Source organism: Salmo salar, chromosome ssa05 (assembly GCF_905237065.1).
Source record: "Salmo salar chromosome ssa05, Ssal_v3.1, whole genome shotgun sequence".
Classification (NCBI taxonomy): Eukaryota; Metazoa; Chordata; class Actinopteri; order Salmoniformes; family Salmonidae; genus Salmo; species Salmo salar.
The window spans coordinates 47,436,397-47,445,549 of NC_059446.1; the positions used below are offsets into that span (position 1 = coordinate 47,436,397).

A 9,153-nucleotide genomic window follows, 5' to 3' on the forward strand; every position below is an offset into this window, starting at 1 on the left:
TGACTCAGACAGTATATCCCGAGAGAGCCATATTTCCGTGAAACAGAGTATGTTACAATCCCTGATGTCTCTCTGGAAAAAAATCCTTGCCCTGAGCTCGTCAACTTTATTATACAAAGTTTTCTAAGAGCACGGCAGCCCTCTCTGTTGGCGCCAGTAGGTGTACCAAAATATTCAAAGGCCATTTTCTCAAAAGTGAGGTTACAAGTTTATCAACTTTCAAAGTAGAATTACACTACAGAGTACACTACAGTTGTTCCTCAATATGTATGGTATGCCATTTCTAGCTCTGAGTCTCAACTTTTATCCAATGTAAAAAACACCATTTCAAATTTTGCTACATAAGACCGAATCGAGGCGGTCGGTCACATTTACTCAACTACTTCGGATATCCCCAAAAATATATTTTACTAACAAATTCCATAAATCCTTAAATAATATAAAGTAAACTTGGAAAATCAATCAACTGTTGAAAAAGGAATCTACAACTATTCCATCTCAATTTATTGTTGGAAGTAAGTGATCCTGATGTTATTTCATGTGAATTTAATAACTTTTTTGAAATAGAGAACTGATGGAAATCCCTTGGAATACATTAAGGGACATTTCCCTTCTCTGCTTCAGTTTGATCCTCCTGATGTGATGGAGGTAATTGGTAACTTAAAGATATCAGCAGCAGGTCATGATGAGATTAGTGTCTGTTTGGTGAAATCAGTGTCTTCCTCAATCTGTACAACCATGTTTTTCTAAAATCCTAGAAAAATCGATGTATAACAGAATCTCAACATTGTATTCTATATGAGCAGCAATATGGTTTTTGTGAAAACTACTCCACAGATATGGCTCTTTTGCAACTTGTGGATCAAATCTTTACAGCCCTGAACAGAAATGTATACGCTCTTGGTATCTTTTTGGTTTTGACATGGTTGATCATGAAATACTACTTTCTAAATTGCATTGTTACGGTTTTCATGATTATACACTACTTGACCAAAAGTATGTGGACACCTGCTCGCCGAACATCTCATTCCAAAATCGCCGGCATTAATATGGAGTTGGTCCTCCCTTTGCAGCTATAACAGCCTCCACTCTTCTGGTAAGGCTTTCCACTAGATGTTGGAACATTGCTGCGGGGACTTGCTTCCATTCAGCCACAGCATTAGTGAGGTCGGGCACTGATGTTTGGCGATTAGGCCTGGCTCGCAGTCGGCGTTCCAATTCATCCCAAAGGTGTTCGATTGGGTTGAGGTCAGGGCTCTGTGCAGGCCAGTCAAGTTCTTCCACACCGATCAAAAACAAATGTCTTTATGGACCTCGCTTTGTGCACGGGGGCACTGTCATGCTGAAACAGGAAAGGGCCTTCTCCAAACTGTTGCCACAAAGTTGGAAGCACAAAATGAAGCTCCCAATGAACAGTTATTGTGCTGACGTTGCTTCCAGAGACAGTTTGGAACTCAGTAGTGAGTGTTGCAACCAAGGATAGATGATTTTTACACAGCCCCATTCTGAGAGCTTGTGTGGCCTACCATTTCGCGGCTGAGCCATTGTTACTCCTAGAAGTTTCCACTTCACAATAACACCACTTACAGTTGACCAGGGCAGCTCTAGCAGGACAGACATTTGACAAACTTACTTCTTGGAAAGGTGGCATCATTTGATAGTGAAACGTTGAAAGTCACTGAGCTCTTCCGTAAACCCATTCTACGGCCAATGTTTGTCTATGGATTTTATACACCTGTCAGCAACAGGTGTATAAAATAGCCAAATCCACTAATTTGAAGGGGTGTCCACATACCTTTATTTATATTTATTTATATATATATATATATATATATATATATATATATATATATATATAAAAAAAAAAGTGCAAATATAATTGGATATATAGTTATGTTTATGCAAACTGCTCTGCATCTACCAGGGCGAAGATACCCTGTGGTGTGCCACAGGGTTCGATAATTGGAATTTTGTTATTCCTAATCTATATCAATGCCCTTGCTGCTGTGTCTTCTACTGTGCTTCCCATTTTCTTTGCTGATGATACTAATTTGATTTTATCACAATTTTTATTCACTAATTAATAAAGCCAACTCAGTCATGGCCAAATCTTCTGAACAAATTAGCTTTAAATGTAAAAAAAAATCCTACTTTATTGTATTCACTAGTAAGAATAAGAAATATGTAACAGAAAAAAGATCCATCATCTCAATTGGTGGGAATGAAATGGAAGAAGTCATTTCCAGAGTTTTAATTGATGAAAAGTTACCCTGGAAAGATCATATTACATTTTTTTGCAGCAAAGTGATGAAAGATTAATGGTTTGGTTCATCAGGCTTGCTTCCAAACTCTATACAATAGCTTAATTTAACCATATCTCATTTACTGTAATATTGCCTGGGCCAGTACTGTACATATGCTTCCTACCTAGACAAAGTACTCATCATACAAAAAGACTAGCCACCTCCTCTGATTACCTACAGCGGGGGAAAAAAGTATTTGATCCCCTCCTGATTTTGTACGTTTGCCCACTTACAAAGAAATTATCAGTCTATAATTTTAATGGTAGGTTTATATGAACAGTGAGAGACAGAATAACAACAAAAAAATCCAGAAAAACGCATGTCAAAAATGTTATAAATTGATTTGCATTTTAATGAGGGAAATAAGTATTTGACCCCCTCTCAATCAGAAAGATTTCTGGCTCCCAGGTGTCTTTAATAGAGGTAACGAGCTGAGGAATGCTGCCTATGACCCCAAGAACACCATCTCCACCGTCAAACATGGAGGTGGAAACATTATGCTTTGGGGGTGTTTTTCTGCTAAGGGGACAGGACAACTTTACCGCATCAGTTGACGGGGCCATGTACTGTCAAATCTTGGGTGAGAACCTCCTTCCCTCAGCCAGGGCATTGAAAATGGGTCGTGTATGGGTATTCCAGCATGACAATGACCCAAAACACACAGCCAAGGCAACAAAGGAGTAGCTCAAGAAGAAGCACATTAAGGTCCATACTCTGGGGTCAGCCTGATGAACCAAACTACTCAGTAATCTCCTCCAAATAGCCTAACTCTCACATGCACACATATTTTGGAACTTACAATATGTATTGTATATAGTTTTTTTGTAGTGTGGTTTTCATATAAGCCTTTGTGCTTCCAACCACACCTGCACCCCATTAAATATATATATATATGTATGGTTGTTTTCTTTGGTGCAAAAAAAATGTAAAATAACTAAACCCTTTTGATATTGCCAACCACTTTTTAATAACATTTTTGTTGACTAGATTAGCTAACTTTGGCATGACATGCAAAGAACAATATGAGTTCATATTCATACATAATGGACCAAATAATGAAACACAAGCAATGTAGCTTTGAATTCCGCAAAGTGACCTGAAAAAATTATTGCTATCTATAAATAAGGATAAACCACCTGGAACCGACAACCTGGATGGTAAATTACAGAGGTTGGTAGCGGAATACATTGCGACTCCTATTTGCCACATCTTCAATCTAAGCCTAGAAGACAGTGTGCCCTCAGGTCTGGATGGAGGCAAAGGTCATTCCACTGCCCAAAAAATAGCAAAGCACCCTTTAATGGTTCAAACAGCAAACCAATCAGCTTGTTAACGGTGCTTAGCTATCTTTTGGAAGAAATCATGTTCGACCGAATACAATGTTATTTTAGATGTTTTTTTACAGACTATGCTTATGGGGGAGGACTCTCAACATGCCTCCTACCTACACTGACACAAATGACTGCTTATTGACTGTAACATTATAATAATGTGATTGTGGGAGCTGTTTTGTTAGACTTCTGTGCAGGTTTTGATATCACTGTTCATAACATATTGTTGAAAGAATGTAGGTGTTATGGATTAACATCCTCTGATTTATCATGGATGGACAGTTACCTGTCCAATAGAACACAGAGGCTTTCCTTTAATGGAAGCCTCTCTAATGCAAATTCGGTTGAGCAGGGTGCACGACAGGGCAGTTGGCTCGGACCATTGTTGTTTTCAGTGTTTACTAATGACCTTCCACTGACCTTGAATAAAGCCTGTGTGTCAATGTACGTTGACGACTCAACAGTATACAGTGTCTTTGGAAAGTATTCAGACCCATTGACTTTTCCACATTTTGTTACGTTGTAGCCTTATTCTAAAATGTATTAAATCGTTTTTTTCCCTCATCAATCTACACACAATACTCCATAATGACAAAGCAAAAACATGTTTTTAGAAATTGTTGCTAATTTAATAATACTGTTCAACTGAAATATCACATTTACATAACTATTCAGACAGTTTACTCAGTACTTTGTTGAAGCACATTTGGCAGCGATTACAGCATCGAGTCTTCTTGGGTATGACGCTACAAGTTTGGCCTCCTCCCTGTCTTATAGGAACGGCGGTGGGCGCAGTGGGACATTCTGTGCCAGCACCATCCTGCTGGAGATGATCCAGTACCAGAACATGGTGGACATCTTCTACTCCATCAAGACGCTCCGCAACTCCAAACCCAACATGGTGGAGTCACTGGTAGGTGGAGTGGAGCTGACCAGCTGCAATTTAGCTTTGGAGTATTTTAGCGAGGAATTCCATCCCGGGTTAAGCGCACATAAATGGAACATAATTCCCTTTTTATGCGCTTTTCTCTCTATGTGTATTCTGACCTTGAATTTAAGCATGAAAATAGCATGCTATTCACCCACTATTCGTTTGAGGTGGAGCTCGAATAAGCTCAAGGTGGAGCTCGAATGGCAGAGGTGTGTCTACAGATACTGTATTATGACCTTGACTTAATTCCATAACATTTCCACCACATTTACACGTGAGGAAACCATTACTAAGGTCTAGCGAACCAACCAGTTCCAAGTGGAAAAATAATCTATTACATTTTTTCACCATGGAAATAACACCATTCTCCATGCAGTGTAATTTACAATTTGATAAGATCAATTTATAAGAGCTAGGTAAATGAGTAATCCGTTTGGATAAGGTGATTGTAAATATAAATACACTTATTTTAGATCTATTTACCTTATGATCGCCAGAGACAAATGTGAAACCAGTCATATGGCAGCAAACTGAAGCATGTCAACATATCAACTTTCCCAGAGTAAAGTTTATGAAATGCTGTGCTATTATGCAGAATTTAAATTGTACGTATGGCCTTTTAACTTGCAGGGCACTCTCGAATATCATAATGATTGGCTACCCCGACTTTCTCTGTCTCCCATTTCTATCATATTAAATATCAGTATCCACTGTCAGTAGGCCTAAAACCACACATATTCAGCGACCAATAAAATGTTATTTGATTTGCTGTTAGTTCCCTTCAGTTGATATAGCCTATGTTATTATTCAGTTTAATTACATTGTTTTGTTTACTTTCATTTACTTCCTTTGTAAACGCTTCATTGCCGTTCAGTTGTTGCTGAGGATCATTACTAACAGTTGATAATATAAAATAAGACATGTAGGCTAATTTAATCATTATGAACTAGAGCGCATGGCGCAATACTTGACCATGTCATCACACAGTTCCATGGTTAATGCAGGCAATAGACAATGATATTCTCCCTATTTTAATTATATGTACACTAATCTTCCAACATTACCATAGGTTGAAGAACTGAATGTGGCAATTTTCAGAATGAATCAAACCACTTTTCTTTCTTTCGTGCGTAAAGTCTCTCCAAACCTGGTTTTATAATTCATAAATACTTTCCGAAACCTAAATAATGTACAAGATCAGAGTATTTTTTTATCTACCAGTTGATGCTGAAATGGAGACGAATATGCATGTATTTAGAGGGCATTCTTTCATTGATCCCTCATATTCTGAACCCGTTCATTCAATGTTTTAAAAAAAAATCACCTTTATTTAACCAGGTATGTTAGTTGAGAACAAGTTCTCATTTACAACTGCGACCTGACCAAGATAAAGCAAAGCAGTTCGACACATACAACAACACAGAGTTACACATGGAATAAACAAACATATAGTCAAAAATACAAGTAGAAAAAGTCTATATACAGTGTTTGCAAATGAGGTAAGGGAGGTAGGCAATAAAATAGGCCATAGTGGCGAAGTAATTACGATACAGCAATTAAACACTGGTGTGATAGATGTGCAGAAGATGAATGTGCAAGTAATGTATTCTAGTCTGTCGACAAAATTCTAACTATACTGAACAAAAATATAAACGCAACATGTAAAGTGTATGTTCCATAGGCATAAATTCCATATTTCTCTCAAATGTTGTGCACAAATTTGTTTACATTCCTGTTAGTGAGCATTTCTCCTTTGCCAAGATAATCCATCCACCTGACAGGTGTGGCATATCAAGAATCTGATTAAACAGCATGATCATTACACAGATGCATCTTGTGCTGGGGACAATAAAGGGCCACTCGAAAATGTGGTGTTTTGTCACACAACACAGATGTCAAGTTTTGAGGGAGCATGCAATTGGCATGCTGACTGCAGGAATGTCAACCAGAGCTGTTGCAAGAGAATTTAATGTTAATTTCTGTACCATTAGTTTTAGAGAATTTGACAGTACGTCCAACCGGCCTCATAACCGCAGACCATGTGTAACCTGGCTCCCATGTGGGTGGGCCTATGCCCATCCATGGCTGCGCCCCTGCCCAGTCATGTGAAATCCATAGATTAAGGTCCCAGGAATTTGATTGAAATGTACTGATTTCCTTATATGAGCTATAACTCAGTAAAACCATTGAAATTGTTGCATGTTGTGTTTTATATATATATTTTGTACAGTATTAAAGGAGCACCATATTTAACGGGATGACTTAAGATACAATAAATGTACTAAAAACCCTATTGAATGAAAATTCGCCGAGAAAATCTGTTGGCTCAGCAAGTGGGAGGGTTTTCAGCAATTGAATTACATTTATTCAGAATACGCAAGGTAGCCAAACCTGCAGAGCTCGTTAGGTGACCGAAAAAGGTAAGTCTGAATACCAAATACTGAGAGGTGTGTGTGGGAAAGGCATGCTTAAGAAAGGCCTAAATTGCGAAGTCGGGATCGGGCCTAAGATGAAATTGAATTTCAATTCAAGACTTAAAAAGTTATCTTTTATTGATATTTTTCAATTTTTCAGTTACTGAGTTTAAATGGATTTGACCCTTACCCTACATATCACTACCATTGTTGATCTATGTAACTAATGCATGTATGTGTGTTTTCTGCAGGACCAATACCGATTCTGCTACGACCTTATCCTGGAGTACTTGGACTGCATAGAAGATAGCACGAGATAGCAATGTTCTGTAGCTAGTGCATCTCGTGGGCTTTGACTGCTGACTGGGTTACATACCCTGTGACCCCCTCAACATTTACTTTATTATTTGGATTAATGGGCCTAAGCTGTTGTGAAGGACAACAATAGAAAAAAAAGGGGGAAGTGCTCCTCACTTTTAACCCTTTAATGTAACAGCTGTGGTTTCCTCCATTTTATTGTTGATGTTGTTGTTGTCATTTATGATACTTTCAGCTTCATTTTTGTGCGTTTTTGGTCTTTGCCTCTGAACTGGAGTTCTTTTGTGCTAAATGTTTCTGTGGCGTCAACGATGGAGAAACATGAGAGAGTACCTGTGGAGAGGTTACCCTGCCTTTCATCATTTTTCTTCAAACATGGATGGCCCGGGCAGTTTTTTGTCTTGTTGATGAGAGTTCGGAGCTAAAAACAGAATTTGACTCTACATGGAAGTGTTCCGGTCTCTCCAAGAGCCACAGCAAATGCAGTCTACTGTGGTGAATACAAGATATCTCTACCACAAACTGCCTTACCGTCCTCTAACACTGGGGAAGATATAGTACAACTCAATGGAATGATTTCAATGGGCTACATGAACAACAGTGCTTTGCGTAATACATTTTCCAATTTGGCAGTGCTATGATAAATAGATGAGTCATCGAGACATAGGAGGATGAAGTACAATTTTATGTGTTTGCCACTTTGTGATGGGCCAACCTGGTATGTCATAAGACTGATCCAATGCTTATCAAATGGGATGCCTTAATTTAATCGTGTCAATCCCACAGACTGACTTGAATCCTGTCTTCACTTTGTTCTACTCCTTCATGTGCAGTGCATTCTGTTACACCCTTATTCTAAAATGGATGACATACTTTTTTCCCTCATCAATACCCTATAATAACAGAGCAAAAACAGTTTTTATTTTTTTTTATTTGCAAATGTATAAAAAACCGCTGGAAACACCTTATTTACATAAGTATTCAGACCCTTTTCTATGAGACTCAAAATTGAGTTCAGGTGCATCCTGTTTCCATTGATCATCCTTGGGATGTCTCTACAACTTCATTGGAGTCCACCTGTGGTAAATTCAATTGATTGGACATGATTTCGAAAGGCACACACCTGTCTATATAAGGTCCCACAATTGACAGTGCATGTCAGAGCAAAAACTAAGTCGTGAGGTCAAAGGAATTGTCCGTAGAGCTCTGATACAGGATTGTGTCTGCAGGACAGATCTGGGGAAGGGTACCAAAGAATGTCTGCAGCATTGAAGTTCACCAAGAACACAGTAGCCTCCATCATTCTTAAATGTAAGAAGTTTGGAACCATCAGGACTCTTCCTAGGGCCTGCCGCTCGGCCAAACTGCGCCAACGGGGGAGAAAGGCCTTGGTCAGGGAGGTGACCAAGAACCCGATGGTTACTCTGACAGAGCTCCAGAGTTCCTCTGGGGAGATGGGTGAACCTTCCAGAAGGACAACATTTCTGCAGCACTCCACCAATCAGCCACTCCTCAGTAAAAGGCACATGAAAGCCCGCTTGGAGTTTGCCAAAAGGCACCTAAAGACTCTCACACCATGAGAAACAAGATTCTCTCGTCTGATGAAACCAAGATTTAAGTCTTTGGCCTGAATGCTAACCGTAACGTCTGGAGGTAACCTGGCACCATCCCTACGGTGAATGAACCATGGTGGTGGCAGCATCATGCTGTGGGGATGTTTTTCAGTGGCAGGAACTGTTAGACTAGTCAGGATAGAGGGAAAGATGAACGGAGCAAAGTACAGAGATTCTTGATGAAAACCTGCTCCAGAGTGTTCAGGACCTCAAACTGGGGTGAAGGTTTACCATCCAACAGGA

General features: G+C 39.2%; 1 protein-coding gene across 6 annotated transcripts in view; it reads left to right on the forward strand.

Annotated features, from left to right (window-relative positions):
- LOC106604982 (receptor-type tyrosine-protein phosphatase U) overlaps window positions 1-8,877 on the forward strand; it is a 297,005-nt gene extending 288,128 nt beyond the window's left edge. For 4 of the 6 annotated variants that reach the window (XM_045718285.1, XM_045718286.1, XM_045718283.1 and 1 more), the window contains 2 exons: window positions 4,412-4,547; window positions 7,231-8,876. In XM_045718285.1, coding sequence (XP_045574241.1) covers window positions 4,412-4,547; window positions 7,231-7,299 — 205 coding nt within the window. In that variant the 3' untranslated portion in view covers window positions 7,300-8,876. Of the gene's footprint in view, window positions 1-4,411; window positions 4,548-7,230 lie in introns of all 6 variants that reach the window. The other 2 variants (XM_045718284.1, XM_045718282.1) reach the window with 1 other exon arrangement.
- The last annotated feature ends 276 nt before the right edge of the window (window positions 8,878-9,153 follow it).